Genomic DNA, 22,531 nt, shown 5'->3' with positions numbered 1-22,531 from the left:
TCGGGTGAGAAATATAACCACGCGTTAGTCTCCTGTCACGATATAGTATCAAGTACACCAATTCAGGCTCGACTCTAAACGTGTCTGCTCAACTCTTCCCCAACGCAGCTTCACGGTTGTCGTTGATGCGAGACCCTGCCGGCCAGCTTTGCAGAGTCGCCCAAAGACTCCGTAGAGACCATAGGAATCCGCATCTCCATCCTGAGCAACAAAGGCCTCCAACATGACAATTGTACTATATCGGCGTGCGGGTTGTGGTCCCGAATGCTCCCAAATCGGTTCCACTACGAGTTCAACAACCCACCGACTCCACAGGAGGAGTTGCAGAATCTACAGCCATCTGCATAGTCTTCTCGTCTTATAATCAACTAACTAACTAGGCTTCCTATTGACGGACGAAGCAAAGGACAGAGATGTTTGTCAACCATCTACGGGAGGGAACTGCAGTTGATGCAGTCTGAGCCTCATTCATATGCTTCCATCTCGAAGCCTTCACCCGAGGCTATACTTGGCGGCATGAGGAACTCCGCATACAAACAAACATACATGCCTTAATCGTCACTTAGTCGTCATCTCGTGTCGTTGCTATCCCCCCTCGCTCAAAAATCCGATCCAAGGTTTCGATTCAAGCAACTTTGCCATGAGCGAACCGTCTACCATGGCATCGTCAGCAAGGGCTGTTCTCGGTTAGAGAACCAAACCAACAAGAGAGCATAAAGCCAGGTCCTATTAATGCCACACCTGCTTCGACGCAAGGAGGCACACATTTGGGAGAAGCAAGAACAAAAGCATAACGGATCATGCATAAACCTGCATCCAACGCCGACTCTTGGCAGGAGGCAGTGCCTCTCCAACTCGCCAGCTCTGTCATCAAGTCGTGCTCGCCCATTACGACAAAACCCCCTTGCCTGGCAGGCCAGCACTGCTTCAGTGTACAGGCGACGGCGATTTGCTCACGGCCGGCACCTGGCAGTATGACGGATACGATGGAATTCTGTCACCCGTGACCTCGATGATCCAAGGACCGGAGTCCTGCCTGCCGGCCGGGCAACAGCTACACTACACACACTTTTTTCAAGTGGTGGCAAACTGTATCGCGCGGCTCTGTGAAACAGCACTTGTTCATATAGCCAAAATAAAAGGTATACGAATCCCGGGTGACCTTTTGTCGACGACGGTCTCGCTCGTTCGTCCGCTCCGTCGTGCTTGTGGATGGCATTCTCGAGCCTCTGCAAGTCCGGGCACCGGAGCGAGCGCGCAGACTGCACGACCTTGTGCCAAACTATTGGCTGGAAGGGCATTGCAAAACCAACTAGTGAGCCCGATGGTGGTGCACGTCCGGGATACTCGTCTGCGGTATGAACTGTTCTCGGGCTCGCAACCTGTACCAAGTTACGCTCACCTGAGCCAACCACCACCCTTGAGCCCGTATGTGCATTGGTGCGTTAGTGCATCTGGTGTGCTAGGTGAGTTGAGGAAAACTTTGTTGCTGGAGGGCGTCAAACCCAGAAGACAACCTGAGCTCGGTTTTGGACGCGTGTCAACCTCCCAGCCTGTGAAAGAAAAGGGTGTTATGATAACCCAATGCCAATGCCAATGCCAATGCCAGTCAGTGAATATGCCCCTGTACCAGGTACATAATCCGATCCTCGCACCGTCATTCTCGCACAACTTCCAAGGTCGGTAGGTGAGAAATTGGACTAGTACTCCCCGACTGGTATGGAATCAGCATGCAGGTCATTTTTCTTGTGGCGGTAAGCCTTCACCAAACTCTCGGTATCTTCGGCCAGGTTTCCCCCTTGGGAGGAGCTTGGTACAAAAGACACGACTCGCTACCACTGTCTATGATCCCGAGTTCGATGTGAAAATTGCGCCCAAGAAACGGACAGTCGTCATACATGATTGTCACTAGACAATACTAGGATTCGACTGGTAGAACGTCGTTTCGATGTGAGAGTAGGATCGTCGGTGTCACCGCCATTATTTTAGATTGTGGCGGTGCGGGACAAGTGTTTCTCCTAATGGGATAATGGAATTCCAGTAGCCAAACCGTCTGTCTCTCTGCGGTCCCGAGTCTGATCATCTACTGTGCCCATCGTCCAATACGTAGTATTCCGTATCCCCTCCCTTTTGCCTCGGAGAAGGGTGGGATTAGGTGCGGAACTTGCCAGGCGAGCTTGACGTAGATAGACACCAAATAGTCAAGTTGGATGCACCTGGATTCGGAGCCTGGTGACCCAGAACGTCTCCTTGCATATGGTTGTTGACATGTTCATTCATTTCGAGTGAAGAACCTTCTCTACAGAGACCCAGATTGCATCTTTGATAAAGCGAGTCGAAGGCAATCCTGCTCTGATGTGCCGAATATTATTTATTACACAGCACCTAGGATCTGACGATGTTTCAGTTACTCAGAGTCGTTGTCTCTCGTACTCCGTACCTCGTGGTACATATGTACACAATATTGAATACGCACCATGTACGTAGTCCATACCGCGCATACGCACATAGATTAGAAAAAAAGATTGATTGATTGTCTGTGACGAACTTGGCCAGTCAGCGCAACAAACATCGTCAACCACTCGTTACAAGCTGTGACAGGTGTTGCTCTTCCTTGTCCTTTCATGCAAAGCGCGCGCAAAATGTACCTCGTACATCTCACACCCTGCAAAAGTTCACGCTAGACGGACCAGCATCCCTTGTTAGCATCCCTTGTTAGCAACGCCCAGAGCCTAGGGTTATTTGGCGGACCTCCCTGACCAAGTGACGTCTTCTATGGGCTCCCATGTTGCAATGTACATGCACGCTTGCACGGAGATCTGGCTACTACGTAGTACGTACTATTGTCCACCGCCTGTTGCTGAAATGTAATTCCAGTGAGAGAGACGAATGCCTGCCACCGGTTGAGGTAGAAAGAAACCTTGATTTCGGCGCCATGGATTTGGAACCCATGATTGGGACGCCATCTCAGGCAAGGGCGTTGAAGAATCAAGGCGACATGAACGACAAGTGAGGTTGTCAGTCATCAACCATCGACGGGCTAACCGCACAGAGTCAGTTGTCTATGCGCCGGCATGGTCAACATGGCCTTGACGCCACCATCTCATCCATGGGCCGAATGGCTCAACCGGCTTGGCTACCCTGTTGGCTGTTGGCGTTGGGTCTCGCACAATGGTGCACACCCAGACCCCGGCTAGAGACTCGGTAAATGCAAAAGTAAAAGAATTGCACGCGGCAGCTCGACAATTTGCAAGGGCATTGCTGCAACATGAGGTCGTAAAATATGACAAACGATCGTGCCGGAGTTCGTCCGAGGTCGGCGGTTTGCGCCATGAATATCGACTCCGTTTTTGTCTGTTCCTGTCGTGTCCTATTCCCCCGGCTTCCTAGGTACTCCGTAAGTGGAAATAACTTGTCTGACTCGCGCTTTCACCACAGCACGTCGTTCGAGTACCAGGTACTCAGTACTCAGTATGGTGGATGCGCCACCAAACCCCTTGGCTGCAGGTGTTTCCCATGCACACGCCGTTCGCCCATAACTGTGGCAAAGCAGAATATTCCGTTGTATGTACATGCCATGCCATCCGTATGCTGTGTAACCGTTGCCCCCCTTCTGTATAAACAACCAGAATTGACTGAGAAGACTTGCGCTCGTTATGGACCGTCAACGTGTGCAGCGCTGGCAGGACGACCGCAACTCACAACGTCGGCAATAACGGCGAGTATCCGCTGGGCCGTCGCCTTGTAATTACAAAATAATCCCATGGTCTCGAGAGGCAAACACAGCCGGGGTGTGCAATCAGCCAGAATGTTGAAGGTAGGGAGGGAGGCCCGAGGAGCCCGATCAGCTTAGCCAACAAGAGAGTTCGTGGCTGGCTGGCTGTGTTGCTGCTGGCGGCTATGTATGTCTGTTTCCCAACGAAAGCTCACCTGTCCCATCGCTCCTCCCCGCCTGGCAACGGTATGAGGTTGCACAAGAGATGCGATGACCTCTTTTCTATCGAGACGGATCTTGAGGCTCTTTTATCAACGGATCTGTGGGACGCGGTTGGATGGGTCTCTCTCGGAGCGGCAGTAAATGGATCGCTCTCCACATGAGGCTCTTCTGAAGGCCCGCTTTCATAGCCAGGCACGCATTTGACTGCCGACGTGGTGTGGACGGGTGGTCAGTGAAGTGGTTCTTCTTCTCCAATGTCACAGTGGCCACTGGAGGGGTTTCTTCTAGTTGGGCTGGGCTGGGCTGGGCCGGTCTGGTTCTGGTTGGGTCAACCGGAGTCGACCAGAGAGAGCGGCGCCAGATACCTGGGACAAGCCCGAAGGAGAGGGTGGTTCGCTAAGTTTGAAAGGGTTGGTTGGCCATGCTGCCCATCGTCAGTCTGACAGCAAAACCACAAGGGAGAAAGAACCACAGGGCCATTGTTACCCGCGAACCCCATCCCCAACACGGCGATTACTTTATGCACCCAGGCGGAGTATTGTCAAACACTCGGAGCCTTTGTCTTCGGCACAATGTCCGGCACGCTGCCAACTGCATATCGAACGGTGTTGCGAATGCGAAGATCAACCAGACTTTACAGAGTACTATGTACCACTGGCTGGATGGAGCTGTGTTGTTGCTTGGCAGCTGGCTTGTTATTATGCCAAGCTACGCGTTTGTTTGCGATCGCCTGCCACCCTCCATGTGTACTCCGTACCGTACAGTACAGTACAGTACGTACTAGTAGTTGGCTTTGCCGCTGCTGAATCATGTTGGCAGAGACGCAGAGCCAGACGCAGGAGGGAGATGGAGGATACTGTGCGACGTGCTACACTCGTAATCTGGCGGCGGCGACGATGAAACAGTGATATGCACGACGTACGAGAACGGTCGGCATCCCATTTTCAGCAGTTCCGACAAGACGCGCCTTTTGTGGCTGGGTGTTTGAGAGCGTGTCCGTACCTACCTACCTGGTAGGTAGTATGTCTGTCTGTCTGCCTGTACATAGGATGTGTGTATGTAATACTCCGTAGTGTGGATGATGCAACTTTGGATCTGCTGTGAGCAAGGCAGGTAGGTATCCGCGACATGCTCTCACCACAACCAGTCAGAGACGGCTGGGCGCAAGGCGGACTTGATTCCCGATTTAGGCATGGCGTCCTTCGCGATGACATTGCCAGCAGCCAGGTTTTGCCAGGGTTGACCAGGCTCAGATGCTCGCCTGTTGGCATTGGGATAACTAGTACACATCTCTGAAGCAGCCGTCAAGCGTTATGAGTCGCAGCACTCGCCATGTGATGTCCAAAAATAATCGCCGCCGTGTTTGATGTTTGACTCGCGCGCTGTCGTGTGATGCCGAACAGACAAAAGTCAGACGGCGACTTTTTCAGACGAAGGACAAGCTTACCAATAGGGAATCATGGCCCGTGGAAACTGGCTAGGGGCCCAAGTGCGTGGTCGAACGTCGTACCCTGCCGGCCTGCCCTTTTGCCAGCTGCCCTTGACTTTTTACTCGCCCTTCTCCATTTCGAACGCGGTTGGCGGCCAGCCCGTGCACTCCGCGTCGGAGAAATGTCGGCAGTTGTGACTGGTCCATGAGTGCATGGGCATGGACGTGGGCATTACGCGGGCGGTGGGCGTGGGCGGTGGGCGTGGGCGTGCTTCAATTCTTGTCTTTTTTCTTATTGTCATCTTCATGTACGTATGTACTGCCTACTTCCTACATTCGGAGTACACCGTAATGTACACGGACAGCATTCCGCGCGAACCGGATGTTTGTCAAGATAATTCCTTAAAGCTGCCGGCGCTCCTTATACAATCATGCAACTCCAATCGTTAGACTTGCAAGCCCGAATCCTACAATACAGAGTGGCATCGTCTTGTCAAATGGCCGAGGGGTGTGGGCAACCAGGTCTCATCACTCGAAGAACAATTATTCCAATAAACCGTACTCCTTGTTCCGCGGTCCGTACTCGGCTACCGTACCTAGCTACCTACTAGGTAGGTAGGTAGCTACTCTGTATCATACTATGCATACCAAGGGCGATACGATATCACACGTCTTATACGGAGTATATCTGTCTCCTGCGTCGTGTGTCAGTTGAGCGTGCGTCTCTGACACCCCCCTGTACCATTGCATCGCCGTTCGCACTTGGTAACTAGGTAGACTACATATTATTGCATGGCACCGCACGACTGTGGGCGATTCATTTCAGATACCTTTCCAAGCAAAGGAAGCCTGGTATTTTGCCTCAAATGAATGCGGGCTAATTTACCGTGTCTGCAATGAGACTTTGCGGCGGAGGGAGATATTTTACCAACAAATTCCGCGTTGCCGCGGATGAGGGATCGTTGGTGGCTGCAAAGCCCAACCTGGGCTGGTCCGGGGTGGTGCGGCCGCGGTCAGCCGGGTATTTTTCGCGAGTGGCCAAAGGGAGTGAGTAAGTGCTGAAAGCGTCGGTGGCATTTTCTCCCTGTGAAAAATTCCTCAAGCTCACGAGGGATTGTTTGGCTCAGGAAGACCGATTGTACCTCGGCCATTGTCCGACCTTGTGGCCGATAGCGGTGACGTGTATCGGCCAACTTTCCGCGCTTCCAAAACGGAGTACGCGAGCAGGTACAGAACATAGGGGAGAGTACAGATGGCGTTCCTTTGCGCAAGAGGCACCAATTCTACCAGCCGGCTTGCCGCCTATCGCGAGATTTCAGATGTTGTCTTTGAAGGGTGCCAGGCTTGTTTATTACGATTGCCGTCAAAATGGGCCACAAGGCTTTATTGAGCCGCAATTGGCCCCAGGGCCCCGTCTGGTGCGGCCACTTGCTTCCCAGGCCATTGCTTGGATTTCCCTAGCCGTGTGCCGTTGTACATGTGGAAGACGCAGAGTAGATTTCTAGATGTCGCCTCAAGACAGGCTGGTTTCTCCAATTTCTGTGGCCTCGTCACGGGAAGACTCCACCAGCCTCAGAAGTTCGGGGGCCAGAAAAGCTTCGATGGGGCACTCCAGAAGCTTTGTGGTGTTCCTGCTGCCCGCTGGAACAACGGGATTTTGGAGGGGTTGTGGTTGATGGGGGCCAGTTCCTTGGGTCTGAAGACAGGTCCCAAGTCGAACGGTTCCACCAGGATCTGCCTTGTGGGCTGGCAGTAGTAGATGGAGTCGTGACGGTTGCGAGAGCGATTGGATAGATGGACGTCGGGCCCAGGGGCAGGAATCGGACTGGATGGAGCATAATACTACTCCGTATCAGCAACTTGATATCCAGCAACATTTGTTTCACAAACCAGCACGACTGACCTTTTTGTGCAGTGTGTTGTACTCCGGATTGTGTTGTATATGGGGTTTTCCCCCTTTTCTTTTCTTCTTCATGCGCAGGAAAAACTGGCACTGCACTCATCAGGCGACCGTCTGATGAGGCATGCACGACATGAAAAATGCACGGAGAGAAGAGCGCGCGGTTAACACGCCAAACGGAAAATCAACGCCCAGGGGCTGGCTCATGGCTCATGACTTATCCAGGTCTAAGCAGGTAGTAGGAGCAGGTGGTTACTGTGCTTGCCTGCCAGTCATTGTTGCCAATGCCAAATAATGCTGGTGCCTATGAAAAAAAAAATGCAAATGTCTCCCACCAGACGCCCCTCTGCCTTTTCGGCAAGGTCTCGAAAGGATAGACTGGCCAATGGCGTCTGTTGGTGTTGGCTTCCCCACTTTCCGCCACCACAAAAAAGTGCGGTGCTTGACTCGTGGATCCTGGTCAACGAATATTCCTCTCCTGCACATCATCTCAGTCCCCGTCGGTTCCGTTCCACACTTGACCACAGCCCCTCCCAGCGCTTAATTGCGGTTCTGTTGGCCATGCCCGAGACCCGTCACTATGTCATTTTGCAACAGGCACCAGGCTGGTTTGGCATGGTGAGGAACTGACCAGAAGCAGCCCCAGCCCCATACGAGCAGCGCTTCCCGGATAACCGCGATAAAATCCAGAGTCCCTGGATCGGGCAGTGGGGTTTGCCTTGTCAATGCCAAGGCTTTGGCGGCACAATGTCCGCCACGAGGACAAGCAGAATTTCACACCCTGGCTTGTGCCATTGTTGGGCTTGTTCTCAAGCCAAGACCGTTCACGATGCGGTGAGTTGGCGGAAGCAAGGGATACTGTTGGTGGTGGCTGCTCCAAAACGACATCACCTGATACGCCAGGCTAGAGCGAGGAAGGAGTGCGCTTTGTCGAATCTATTCCCTCACTCTCGGTACGGTATTGTACCGCCTTGGTGCTACGGTGATGCCCAGAAACTGAGAGTCATGTATGCGGCGGAGCGCTCCGTACGAAGTGTTGGAAACGACTTGTACCCGAGGAAGCGATGTCCGTACCGGCAGGACAAGGCCCGACAGATGCGCATTAGTACCACTAGTATTATCGCACGGCGGCCACTTGGAAGTCTACGGCACTGCATGCGTCGTCTTTCTTTGAATGGAACCCTTCTAGATAATACGACGCTGGTCAGTCCATTCGGCATTCATGGTCCGGCCTGGCTTGCCGGGTGCGCAGGTGGAGGCCCAAAACCCACGACGGTCCGAAGAGAGGCCCATTCCAACATGGCTTCAGGAGCTGGATTGCATATGCATCATACTTCTCTATACGGAGTATAGCAGGCCAGTACTACTGTCAATGCTACGTTGTTGTCCTACTATCCAGCGCACACGCAATTTCCTATCAAGACATTCGGCATGTCCCAGGAATGATGTCGACAGACTGCTGGCTTCAGATCTGACTTTGTCGTCAGCTACTAGCGCGGATTTGACAAACCAATAGGAGTTTGCCAGCCAGGGAGAGGTTGGCAAGATCAAAGAGGCTGGACAGAGGTCTACCTGAGCTAAAACGACGATTCAGCTGAACCTACTGCGCTAATGCCTGCATTGCCTGTCGTATTAAGAGTCTCCTTGAATAGTTATGTATGTATGTATATCACCAGGACGTCGCGAATGGTCTTTGATAAACACGATGAACAGGGAATAAGCTTTCTCGCCGAAGCAAAACCCAGGTGAGAGACTAGTAGCAATCGAGCATGTACAGGACTCAGCATCTGGTCACGATACAATACACTACGTGGCCAGGGGGAGAACAGAAGGATCATTGAATCAGGTAGTATGCCCAATTCTTGAGAGTTGGCGTTGAGTAAAAGGCTATATCCAGATATGTATGTATTGGCATATACCACGCCACGCCCCAAACTGTGGGAATGTCCCAGATGATTGGGCAGCCAAACAATACCTCGCAGCCGTAGTAGCGAGGGCGTCTTCCGACCTTGAAGCTGACGATGTTGGACCTGCAGGAACTTGTCAGGAACAAAAGCTCGGTCGCCGAGATGCACATGAACACGCACAATATGGATGAAAGACGGACAAATACAGCAAATTGGCATGGGTTTGGGTTCTTTGGGCAGCATCCATCCCTGGCCTGTTGCTGCATGGCTAGTCGGGTGGCTGAGAGGCCTGGCAATAGTATCCAATTTGCAGCTTTTTTTGTGCACTTGACATCTGGGACACTAGGTACCGAATGACTGACTAAAGGTGTTTGTGCTACTCATTGTATGTGTCGATGGCGTATCACGGCGAGCGCAATTTTTGATAGTCACACGGAACAAGATGGGCACGAAAAAATGGTCGATATGATGCGCACCCAGGTATATAGTTTATCCAAAAAAGGATAGTAATTGCAACCAGACAGTCGCCAATGGCTCTAGTGCCCAAGTGCTCATATTCACCTCCCTGTATTAGCAGGACACCCCTCCCGCCTTCGAGGTCTGAAGCATCGGCAGCATTACCGCCGCATCCCTGTTGATGCACCATTTGCATGACATTCTTGAGAACTACTCTGGCGGTATAGGACTGGGCTGGAGCTGGAGCTGGAAATAGCGCTTGGCTTTGAGAGGGTAATTGTAGTAAAGAGACTGGAACAACAGACTGCCATGTGCCCGTCGTTCGCCGCTGGGGCCGTCATGATGTCCGGTCTGGATGCATCTAGCAGAAAGGACGAATAACAAGATACAACTAACTAGTCTTGCTACGTATGTATAGGCATACGTAGTGCAAAGTACGCACGCCACTAGTATATTAGTGTTTGAGCATTGTATCTTTGAAAATCACTCAAGAAAGTTGTGAGATAGACGAGCCATCGCGTCAGTGGCAGACGCGCACAGAAGGCTCCGAATCGTGCGATTGGTGACCACGACCAAGACCTCACTTATTATGGCTACATCCGAAGTACTCGCCCGGCCGCTTTGACACCCTGAGGCTCGGAGGTGCTCCGGTCGTATTGATCAATGCGAGAACGTGTGCCCAAGTACGTATGTAGGAGGTCTCAGGAGGTCCCAGACGGGTTAACCTGGCGAAAGGCTGCCAAGTCTGAGAGCTAGACTAATCATGTCTGGTAGTATTGTAAATGAACTGACCGTCAGATGTCGGCGGCATACGCGACTCGACCAGATGGGATGGAAGCGAAAAGGTTCTTCTTCCTTTGCTCTGGCTGTTCCCTGGGATCAAAAGGCGGACTCGGCGGATGAGCAGGGGACAGGATCGAAGCTGATTGGAGTCGCTGATATTGTAGTCATCATCAAGTGGCACAAAGACGTGACTGTCGACTGTCGAACACAGGTCGAGGCGACTTTTGACAAAGCTTATTGTCCCAGTTGTCGTCATTCACAGGTCACCAAGTGGTCAGGGGAATGGCTGCTGCCTAGTATCAAGGCAATCAATCTCAAACTTTTGCATTTCCAAAGCCTGCTGGCGACAGCACGGGACTCACGCAGCTGCGCAACGAGCCGATGGTTCGACTTGGATTTTGCCCAGCATTGACATTGATATTGAACCTCGCAGTCGGCACATGCATGCATGGTGTGGAAGGGGAATGTTCACTAATACGGAAGCATTAATTGCCCATTCTCCCTCGTACCGACGGGTGTACATACCTGACATGTGCGCTATTGCTTGGCCCGGCCAGCAGGCTAAGGCCTGGTCTGGTGGATATCTTCCGCTGCAAGCGCCTTGAACAGGCTTCGCCTTCACTGTTCCTTCACACTGCTCCAGGCCATGTCCGTTCGATGTTCCCTGTTCACAGGCCCTGGGTCCTGTCCTCCAACACCGCCACGCGTGACCTTCGTACTCGAACAGCTAAAGCACAAGAAACGCCGACGAGTCAAAAGTGCGCAAGCATGCAGTCGACTCGCCAGAGCTTGCAAACCACTCGGTACATGGTGTCGCGGCGCTGTACAATAGAAATCCAAGTACTCCGTACCCGGCCTAGGTACCCAAGTACCTCAGGTATCCCGGTACTGAGATACCAGGGTACTTTGCCAACGCGGTAACCGAGAGGCGACAGGTCACTGGTACCCGTTACAAGCCCTCTCCCTGGCGTTTCCGCCGCGGCCTGGCGTCGGCGCTGGTCGCTCTACTCACACACCCTCTCGTCCTGGTGGTGCTCACGTCCCCCAGTCTGCTGTTTTCTGTTGTCTGCCCTCTTCCTCTCTTTCCCTCCCTCTTAATCCCCTTTCCCAAACTCTCCTCCTACATCTCTCCCCTCAAGGCAGACACGGTTCGTGCAATCCTCGTCGCGCAAGTAAAATACTCTTTTTTCCGTTGCAATCGCATCGCGCCCGAGTTTCCAAACGCGGAGCCCGCGGAGTATTGGCGCGACACGCAAACAGAAGCTGATAAAACAACTACGCCTTCGTCTTTTTTTTTCTGGACCCAGCACCACCCTTATCTGCTTGCGGTTCTTGAAAGGCTCCACTTGCCACCATCGAACAAGCATCGCAACGGTTCCGCCGCAGTCCAACACGCCAGCACCACACCAGCACCACACCAGCAAAAAAGTCAATCAATACCTTGACTTGCTCACCAGTTTTTTTTTCATACACACCCACTCGGTTTTTCCTCAAGTCACCTTGACCACATCACTACACGCCTCCCACCATTCCGGCTTGCCTCACCCTCTCCTACGCGCGGTTTCTGTACCTGGCAGTTCCTCGCTGTTCTCCCCTCCCATCAAGCTTAGGTCAGGGAAGAAGGGGAAAAAAAAATAAAATAAAAAAGGATCAAGACCCATATCTCCACTCTGAACCCTCCCCCAAACACACCACACCTCTCAAGAGGGACTTGCTTCTCGAGCCTCATCCACCTCAACGGAACGACGCCGTTTTGCCTACTGCCATCTTCGCGTGGGCCTCGCAGACTGTGTTCTCCCACCTCGATCTCTCTCCATCTAGATTCGGATCTCTCTTTTCGAATCTATCTCTCCACTTGAGGTCCTTTCGGCTGTCGTCGTTTGCCTCAATCATCACCAAACCCTATTCTTCCTCACGTCTCGTCAACATCGACGTGCCTTCATATCACCCACCCACGTCTAGAGACGCGTCTCGCGCTGGAGTATGGACGGTTCTCCCTATCCGACTCATGGTATAAACGGGACCTCAGCGGCACAGACGTATCCTTCTCCCACCGCGATCTCTCCGAACCAACTTCAGACCGGATCACCACTTCCTCAGACTCTGCCGCCTTTGCAGCCTCCAACCGCGGCCATGCAGCCTCTCTACGGTTCTCACCCGCATACCCCGCGCACGCCGGGCACTCCCAACACGCCAAACTCGGCCACGAATGTGCCTCCCTACCAGCAGACATCGCAGGCGGCCCAGCGACCTGGCATCTACTCAATGACGCAGAATCCTTATCCTCCTAACCCAGGATATGGCACCTCTGCGCCCATGATGCCCCAGACCACCACAGCCGCGTCTCACCCGCAGCCCATTGCTCCCGCCCCCGTTGGTGGACGTGCACCTCCAGTCCTTCGTCCTATGCCACCCGGTGGTATTATGGCCCAGCCCGGTATCTCGTCTCCCTATGGCCCTGGATCGATGATGCAGCCCAACCCGGTCATGCACGACGGAGAACAGCCTACTCATGTTGTCGGATCTCAGGGTCGCCGTGGAATCTTGCCTAGCGCCCCGGGTCGTCCTGCAGCTCCTACTGCCGGTACTGGTGCGAAGAGCACCGTTATTCCCGTCAAGGACGCGGACGGCAAGTTCCCTTGCCCTCACTGCACCAAGACATACCTCCATGCAAAGCATTTAAAGCGCCACCTTCTTCGCCGTAAGTCCAATCCCGCCTCGAAACCCCCCAAGAGACAAGTGGCACTGTTCCCCTGTACTGTTTCTCTTCGCGCAACTTGCGCATGCTAACCACTTGAGTATCTAGATACTGGTGATCGCCCCTACATGTGCGTGCTTTGCCGTGATACGTTTTCTCGAAGTGACATTTTGAAGCGCCACTTCCAAAAGTGCTCCATTCGCCGTGGAAACCCCACAGGAGCTAGCCACCTGTCCCACCCTCAGGCTCACGTTAAAAAGAATGCTCAGGCTCAAAAGGCCGTTGGCCTCGGCAACGAGGCCGACTTGAACCACCTCAATGGCTTGAACAACATGCCTGCTGAGGGCATGGTTCATCCCTTTGGCATGGTTCCCGTCTCTGACGGCATGAATAACATGGCTGGTGACCAGAGCCATCTCTCTCGTTCCAGCAGCGCCAACCAGGACCGGAATAACATGGCCCCCAGCATGGGAGCCCCGCAGCCCTATGGTGCTAATGTGTCTAACTCCATGAACAACCAGCAGATGCCTAGCTACAGTATGCCCCCGGGTCAGAACGGAATGCCCATGTATGGTGGATCTAACGGGAACCAACAATCTGGCCTCGATTGGTCTCAGATGTTCCAGGCTGGTGCGCATCAACCCCTCAACAACAATATATTTCATCCTCCTAATCGTGGACAGACGCAGATCGCACCCAAAACCGGGCCTAATCACGATTCGGGGGCGACGGATAGCAGCTCCAGCGATTCCGTCTGCTACTCTATGTGGGGCATACCGACGAATATTCAAAACCCTTATTCTCAACTCTCTAGCCAAATACTCAACTTCCTGTATCCCCCAAACGAGGCGATTGACCCAACCCTCACGGGCATGAACCTCTACTTCTCCCCTGATAATACTAAAGATTTTGTCGACCAGTACACTCACTTCCACGAGCATGTTCCTATACTTCATCCGGGCACCTTTCGAGTCATGGAGGCACATCCCGGACTGGCGGCGTGCATGTGCTGCATTGGCGCATGCTACTCAAACCGGGTTGTGCTCTCAGATGTGCAAGAAATGATGGACGCGTTATGGACCGCTATGGAGCGTGACTGTCGAATTTTCTCCGAGGAAAGTCTGCATGATGCAGGTGTTGCTGAGGTCACCAAGTCGTCTATTGAAGAGCTTCAGGCAGCGCTACTGACCAGTATACTTCATTTTGGCAACGGGACCTCGCAGCAGAGGCATCGAGCTCTACAGATAATTCCCATGATAGCTGCGCAGTCTCGTCGCCTGGGTTTGCTAGGCGTCTCTGGTGACCTATCTATTTTCTCTGTGCTACATCATCCCGAGGTTGATGGTCAATACGACTTGAAGTCCGATCAATTTGACTGGATAGCCTGGACAGAACAAGAGCTGCGCATTCGACTGATGCATGCTATTTTTATGCTAGATGCTTTTCTCGAACTTTTCTTCAACGTCCATGCTCAATTTGATCCATCCGAGGTTCATTTGCCTCTACCTTGTGACGACGCAGCCTGGAATGCTTCTACCGCTGACAACTGCGCTTCGGCTCTCGGGTTGAATGGGGACGAAATAGCCCAATCAGTTAATTCACATGGGACTCGTCGATCTGCACAACCCGAGTTGCACTTGGTTCGTCAAGTTTTACTTGATGATGGCTGGCAAATGAAATTGGGAAGTACGAATTCCCTCGGCAAAACGATATTGGGAGTAATCATGATTGCTATAATTCGACTCTCGCAAAAGGTTGGCAGTCTGAACTACCTCCATACTGGGGACGGGCTTCCTTCTCTTGATTGGATCGTACCATACGATGGTTCAAGTCAGCCAATAGACCCGGCAATCTCTGATGAAGCTCACCACGGCATGGATACTCGCACATTTGTCATGCTTTTGTCCGCGCTAGATAAACTACAGAAAAGCTGGAATGATGATGAAGCAACTCAAACAGCTCTCTGCGAAAATGGCACCCGGGTTTCTCGGGAAGGCATGTTCTTGCCTGTCATATCTCGACATATCTTGTTGAACCCTGGATTTGCCGATTTGGAGCAGGACGATGAGGACCAATACGTGGCATCATACAAAGCATTGAAGTGTGTCGGCGCATCCCCTTCACAACAGCCGGATGAAGTACAGGAAGCCATTACACAGTTTGGCGAAGAAGAGTATATTTTGGATTTGGCGCGAATATTCAGACCATTACCCCCACCATGAGTCAGACAATTCTGGATGGGCTTGACGTCGACAACTGAATCCTATGCACAAAACAAATTGTGACAGGAGACGGTATGATATGACTCAAACTAAAAGCATTTCAGGGTGGTGGTTGCATTTGGAGGCGTTGAATTCTATTGTTTTTCCCCCATTTCTTCATTTCATGGTTTCTGGTTTCTTGTTCATGGGATTTCTTCCTACCCTTTGAGTGGGGATATCGACGCCTGGGTTTGCGTCGGCCTGATGGCCTCATATGTACATGCTTGTACGCCTGGCCTGCCTTTGGGCATCAATTCCACTGGCGGCACCCGGCTCTGCAAATTGCATCTTTTCTTGTTATTTTTTTCTTTCTTTCTCGCTTTACGCCAAGGATAGACTGAGGTACGGGAGTTGTTACTGCATTACTAGACTTCGATCAAGATAGAAAGGGCGGTCGGTCGGCTTTGTGGTTTACGGCGGGCTATGACGACTTTTATGGCCTGGACTGATCAATGATGTTTTCGCTGCGCTATGTCCGGTAATATGCGCTGGTATGGTGACAGGTTGCACGAAGGGCGGTTCGGATGTAGAAAATTAGTGCTTGTTTTGCTTATCGCAATACGTTTATATGGTAGAAAGATGAAATGATCACGGGTTGTGACGATATTTTTGGCCTATTATTACCAATGGGATGTGAACAAGGAATGATTTCAATGTGCTCGCATTTGTCTTGTTCCGACATGTGTGCCCAACCACGCGCCTTGAATGTGCAATGCCGTCTAGATATTACTTGCTAGTATCTGACTTATCAACAGTTGTCACTTTGGGTGCCCACCTCCACAGCTCCTCCTTATCCTTTTCCGATGGCCTGTACCCAAACTTTTCTTCGGCCTGGTCAGAGAGATAGAGACCCGCGAAGCTCCAGGCGATGAGGCCGATACCAACACCAGCTCGCGTTTTCGGCGACAGGTTCTTGTATGCTCTGCGTCGGGGTTAGTCGCCCATGCTTGCTTATGCTAGCTAGATGGGATGTAGTTGTGGCGGGTGAATGCGGCCATCAGTGGCTCGGCATCGTTGACGTACTTGAGCATTGTTGTTGGATGAGATGGAATGCAACGCGCGGTTGGTGACGGGAAGGGGAGAGGGGGCGTCAATACATGGTCCTGCGGCGCTGGTGGTCGTTAGCGATGGAGGGAGGGTGTAGTCAAAAGCGAGGAGCGGATGCGAATCATTGACCGTACACGAGAAGTTGAAGCGAGACGATGATCGCGGTGTGCAGCGGGGGCGGTTCGAGCACCAGGACTCGAGCGGGATGTGAAATTTGAGTCGGGATGAGGTTGACGATAGGTTTAGAGCTGGCGCTGCGGAGGTGGGTCTTTCGAGGTTGCAACCAAAGCTTGTAGTACTAGTACATAAAGTACTATGTACTCCGTCAGTACGGAGCTGGGGGACGTTGTACACACACAGTAGCGGATAATTGCGCTGCCTTTAAGTACTCCGGGAGAAGTCGCGGCGCCCCGATTCTGCGGCAAGGTGGAGCACGCAGTTGTGTTTGACTTCTCAGCTTTGAGGTTTCGTCCCGGACTGGCTGTTTCTTCTGTACTGGGGTCGCGAGAAGATTACCGGAGGGGGATGGTTTTTTTAAATCTTAATTTTTCGCCATTATTCTTTTGTTGACACTGCCATTGCCTTGTGTCTTTTGGAGCAGGCTGTCCACAAGCCAGACGAGCGTACCATCAGCCATGAACGCCAGCCGTCACACTCTCCTTGATCACCTCCCCGTCGAGCTCCTCAGCTCCATTGCCAGCCATCTCGACCTGCAAGACTTCAGGTCTTTCCGTCTCGCGTGCCGCCTGATATCACTACGCACACGCAGCTTACTTGCCTGTGAAGAGTTTAACGGCCTCCTCTGGCGACCAGACGCCGCTCGTCTCTACCAACTGTCACGGATTCCTGAATGTGCGAGGAGAATACGCTCCGTCACATTCAACTTTGCCCGGCTGAATGAGTACAAGGCCCTGCACGACTCCTTCAGCCACCACTATCTAATCGAGCCGGAGCTTCGGTCGGAGATTCTCCACGACAAGTGGGAGCAGTACTTCCAGACACAGCGGCAGAAGAAGGCGTTGGGGGAGTTCCGACTGGATTTGGCTGTAGAGGCCTTCAGGTCGCTGCCGTCCTTGAGAGAAGTAACGTTGACGTGGACGCGGTGTCCGTGGGATGTGGATAGTGAGGCGTGTAGGTTGTTCAGTGCTGATGTGTCGATTCGTATGGCTAAGAGGGAGGTGTTTGATATACAGGATGCGGTGATGCGAGAATTGTGCAAGGCCGCAACGGGACTGGACACGCTGAGCCTGGAACCTATCTCCATGCTGGGACCGAATGGGGAGCTGTATCCTGGCGGCGAACCGGAGCTTGGAACGTGTTGCCGCGCGGATGAGCATCTGGCCATCGCCGAGGCTCCATCTAGATTCGATTTTTTCATGGCGCTACGGCGGTTGAGCCTGGTTTTGGACCGAAAATCAGAGTCGTCCATGGAGGCGGGGCTGCGCGCAGTCCTTCGTCAGACGAAGTTGAAAGAGTTGCGGTTGGAGTACCTCCCCTGGGTTCGAGTTCGCCCACGCACTTCATTTCTGGAGGGGGTTTACATTTCGGAACTCGAGGTTCTGGAAGTAATCGGGCCCGAAGTTGGATTGCGAAACCTAGCCGTGTTTCTGGCACGACATGGTCACACGTTGAAGAAGTTGGAGCTGGTAGATGTGAAGGGGATATCTTGTTCAGAGGGAACTGACAGCGACAGCGATGGGCAATCGATCAAGGTAGAGGACGTATATGTAGAGCCGAGCGCGGCCCTCAATACAGAGGCCAATACGTGGGACGGCGTCTTTGCAATTATAGCCGAGAGACTGGCGAAGCTGGAACAAGCCCGAGTAGCGGGGGCATTTACAGATCCCGTGAGCGGCGGAAAGTGCTGGTTTTATCATGACGCCATCCAAGTTGGGCCAGCGGTGCCAGAGGATGTATGGCTGGCGCCAGCTCGACCGATGGAGAAATATCTGCTGGGGCAGGGCGAGATGCCGGAGTTGAAGTTTTGGGCCGAGGGGACGTGAATCGTTGCCCGTCAACGGTGCGATTTACAGCAAAGAGAGACTCCGTACGGAGGGTTCGCATCATCGACCGGCGTTGGAGTATATGCCAGTGCCGACGGGCGAGACCAGCCTTGCGTCTTGTCCGCACCAGTCACGGACGCACTTATACACGCATGTTGGCAGACGCTACCTCGGCACGATGTGGGCCATGCTCGCGATATAAACTCATGTACGGAATACAGATGAGTATGATGCAGGCACAACACAACACCAACAGCACACGGCGACCTACCGGGCCCTGCCAATGTCCGTTTTCCTACACCAAAAACTCGAGAGAGAAAAGAAGACGAAAAACAGGAAACATCCGTAGCATGGCGGCAAAAGCCTTTGGCCCCAACGAGGCATCCGCCCGGACAGCGCAGCCCTTCAACGCATGGGACATTATCCGCCCGTCGCTCCATGCATCCGGGGGACCATGGGGATGGACTCATTACGGCATCTACATCCCGCGTCTCCCACAGCCCTACCAATACCTCAATGTCCTCATCCTGGTAGGACTCGTCGACCTCACCATCTTCAACCACGCTGAATTCGCACCCGGCGGGCCCAAGGCAGTCGTCCACGATGCAGAACATCTCACCACCGTCATGACAAGCACCGCTTCCAAGGGCCACCATTTTGTGCGCGGGTACGACTCCTCCACGGACTGCGAGTTTCCCGACTCTGGGACCCCGTTGCGCTGGGGGAAAGACTTCAGCATGGAGTTTTCGTTTCCTCACAAGGCCGTAGTCACGGGCGCCTTCGAGACCCACGGATGGGAGTACAGGCTCGAGTTCGACATGAGCCCGCAGGCGGTGTGGTTCATAGCCACCCCGTTCTACGAGCACTTGAGTCTCCCCATCTCCGGGACGGCCATCCTGTCCGGAGAGCCGATTCCTATTTCAGGCTGTATCGAATACGCGCGGTGCAAGCCGCCCCCGGGCCTGCCGCTCGAGATACACGCCGCAGTGGCCAGGTCCACAAACTACTTCATCTACCACGTTGTCGAGCTACGAGACAGCCGGCAGATTCTGTGGGGGGAGGTACGGAACGGGTTCATGCCGCCGCGCAAGTTTGTCCACGTGCGGACGGTTCCGGACGGCAGAGTCCTTGACGAGTACACGACGGAGCTCCGTGTTGAGCTCCTGGACGACGAGCTTGTCACGGACTCGTCGGGGAGGCAGACGAGGATGCCGACGAAGTTCACGGCGAGCGTGGTGGTAGGATCGGGGAGGAAAGTGCTCGAGGTTGCTGGCAGGGTGAATACGCCGTTGAGGGACGGCGCGGGCAGGGGCTTTGTCGGCGGGTACGATGCCGTCGTCACGTACAAGGGGGAGGAAACGAGGGCACGCGGCATGTTTGAATGGGTGGATTTGGAACTGCAGGAGCAAAAGGCGAATCTGTAAATCTTGTCGTGGATGGGGGGATGCTCTGGCGTATGCGGCAAGGATTCTTAGTTTGCGGCGTGAGGACGTGAGCGTGGTGAATTTTTTTTTAATTTTTTTTTGCATCGCCAAGATCACACACAGCTTGTAGTGAAAAGCAACACTGCGAGCGAGCACTTATCCATTGCAAATGCTGCGCCGGCAAAAGAAGCAAATGCCACCACTCCTTTGACTCAAGCAAAGAAGCCCACGCACTGGGGTTTGAACCTCGGCATCTCTCGAGAATGGATATATCAAGCGTCAAAAATCCTTGGCCATTCTCACCTCCCGCTCCGATCTGGAATGTACTCGCCAGGAACCAAGCCGCAAGCTGCAAGTCGTATGTACCGTCTCGAAACTCGAGGGATGGCCACGGATTGGAAATTGGAGCAACAAGGGCGTTGCGTGGCTGCAATTCAAGAGCAAGTCGTTAGCAGCAGAGCAGGCGTCGTCTTCAAGGCCAAGCCCACGGATCGCGTCGGCTGGCAAGGTCGGCGTCGATGGATGGCTTTTGGGGGCCAATCGCCAATCCTGCGGTTTTCGGAACAAGTCCTGCTGTTGGTTAGCTCACACTTTTGTCCGTCCGGAGGCTTTTCCCGCATCTGTGAAAAATTGATGTGGTGGAGGGGCCGCACGGCCACTGCCATCTGTGTGTTGAAGCATGTATGTATGTACTATGTGCATCGTCATTTACAACCGCGCCAACTACTAGATGGCAAAGTTAAATTCAACGCCTTCGCGTAGCATCAGCTGCGTTCTGTAGAACAATGCCTCTGGAACTGGCAGTTCAATTTATCGCTGTTGAGTGCAAAACGCTATTTATGACATGTGCAGTCTGTGGCCGAATATATTTGCCCACCGACAAGTATACACTAATATGCTGCAGTATATTACAGTTATGGAGCGCGATAGCCAGGTACCTGCTGTGGTCAGATACTTTTCGTCTGCCACTGTAGCAGCCATGTGTAAGTATGCAGACATGGAGGGTCTATTCAGGAGCACGGAATACTAGTACTGCAGTGTTGATCATGCGCTCAAAACGCAAATCAAGCATTGGTCCTGTGCATCAGTAGTGTTATTGGTATGCAACTGTTGATATTTCTGGCTACATTCCTCTTACCATGACGAATCGCCTTGCTGCTCAAATACGGGCGGAATGTTGCACGACTTTGGGATTCGCAGCCATTGTGCGATAGCTCACTACTGCCTAGGTAGGTACTTGGTAGGTAGTCATCATGGTGTCCGTCGCGTCCGTCGCGTCCGTGTAATAGACAAACTCTATTCCATCTCTTGCAGAATAGACAGAGCAAGCATAATAGTAAATAGTCGAGTTCATATGCAGATGCATACCTCACCAGGTAGTACCTGGCACCTACTTCCCTAGTAGGTAGTAGTTTGGCATCTCTACGAGTACCTGGGTAGTTACTCGGCTGGCATGCAAAATTTGCCGTTGCGGCATGGGGGCAGCAATTACCCCGGGGGCCCTGTAGCGGGACCCCTACCACCCCGAAATAAATTACTTTAGTCAATAAATACAAGTACATACTACTACCTACAGTGTACCAACCCAAGTAGGTCCCTATGTTCTGCAGCTTCTATTCTCTCTTGTGTGAGCCTCATATGTATCAGGTATCGCCAATTCGTTCAACATTCAACAAACAGGCAACAGCGTAACATGAGTTGCCGACAGGACAGGGGCGCGCGCGAGAATAGCTTCAAGGTAAGGGCGCATATGCCTGTGGGTTATCAAACAACGGCGAGATGTGAATGCATTCCAGGGCCTAGACACGGCCCGACAATCGACTTGGCACATGACGTTTGGTTGCGCCAGGGTCCTTTCGTGATACTAACAACCGGGCGGCATTGCACGGGAGCTAGAATTCCGAACAAAGGGGGAAAAGCCACCCATTTCGTGTGCCTGTCATGACATGAATGGGCAGATGGCTAGAGTGATATTGGCAGTCCCCTTGTGTTTCTGACGATCCATCCGAGTTTGATTCTTGTCAGTAATGTGTTTTATCAGAGGAAGAATGCTCAGTTGCACTGTGATGCATGCTCACGTAGCCCGGGAACCGTGCGGCCATGACATGCCTTCACACTGACAAAAGAATGCACGACACTCGGTGCTTTATCGTTCCCGTACGAACTTACATGGAGTAGTACACATGTGCGTTGGCCGATCGGCAGACGCTTTTGGAGCCTGGTGGTGGGAGAGCGTTTGATGTTGAGCTAGTAGGCAGATGCGGAGAAATAGGAAGCCATGTCTGAGTCCCCTCCGAAACCTGTAACTTCGCAAGGTCTCAGTTGCTGCACCTGGAAGACGGAAGACGGATCGGTTGACTTGTGTGTTTTCGTTGTGTCGTTCTTGGGCTACGCTTGCTTCCACATTCGTTCCACGGCCGTGGCACCCAATTGAATTGTATTGCGAGAGCTGGGACCGGGTCACCTGCATAATACCGGATAGTAAGCATGTCCTCAGTAATTACGGAGCACTTGTACTCCAGTAGTCAATACATAGTATTCAGTTTGTCTATAATACTACTACTGCTATCCGATGCAGGGAGCTTGGGTGCGTAGAACGAAGGGGACTCCATCTTTCAAGGTTCGACTCGTGGGAGGGTCGGTGTCCACCAGATCCTGTCATTTGAACTGGATGGGCCTAGAGCAG

General features: G+C 52.8%; 3 protein-coding genes across 3 annotated transcripts; all 3 read left to right on the top strand.

The window, feature by feature from the left end:
- Positions 1 to 12,395: 12,395 nt before the first annotated feature.
- Positions 12,396 to 15,332, top strand: MAA_06531 (RfeC; the record flags this gene model as incomplete). The annotated part of the gene is made up of 2 exons (XM_007824529.2): positions 12,396 to 13,113; positions 13,219 to 15,332. 2 exons carry the CDS (start codon positions 12,396 to 12,398, stop codon positions 15,330 to 15,332), a joined length of 2,832 nt encoding a protein of 943 aa, XP_007822720.2.
- Positions 15,333 to 17,053: 1,721 nt separating this feature from the next.
- On the top strand, positions 17,054 to 18,421 carry MAA_06533 (F-box domain, cyclin-like protein; the record flags this gene model as incomplete). The annotated part of the gene is made up of 1 exon (XM_007824531.1): positions 17,054 to 18,421. The coding sequence occupies one exon, from the start codon at positions 17,054 to 17,056 to the stop codon at positions 18,419 to 18,421; it is 1,368 nt and encodes a 455-aa protein (XP_007822722.1).
- A 350-nt stretch (positions 18,422 to 18,771) lies between these two features.
- Positions 18,772 to 19,845, top strand: MAA_06534 (uncharacterized protein; the record flags this gene model as incomplete). The annotated part of the gene is made up of 1 exon (XM_007824532.1): positions 18,772 to 19,845. The coding sequence occupies one exon, from the start codon at positions 18,772 to 18,774 to the stop codon at positions 19,843 to 19,845; it is 1,074 nt and encodes a 357-aa protein (XP_007822723.1).
- Between the last annotated feature and the right edge of the window lie 2,686 nt (positions 19,846 to 22,531).

Source organism: Metarhizium robertsii (genome assembly GCF_000187425.2).
Source record: "Metarhizium robertsii ARSEF 23 chromosome Unknown MAA_Scf_6, whole genome shotgun sequence".
Lineage (NCBI taxonomy): Eukaryota > Fungi > Ascomycota > Sordariomycetes > Hypocreales > Clavicipitaceae > Metarhizium > Metarhizium robertsii.
This window is presented reverse-complemented; position numbering and strand designations above follow the sequence as displayed.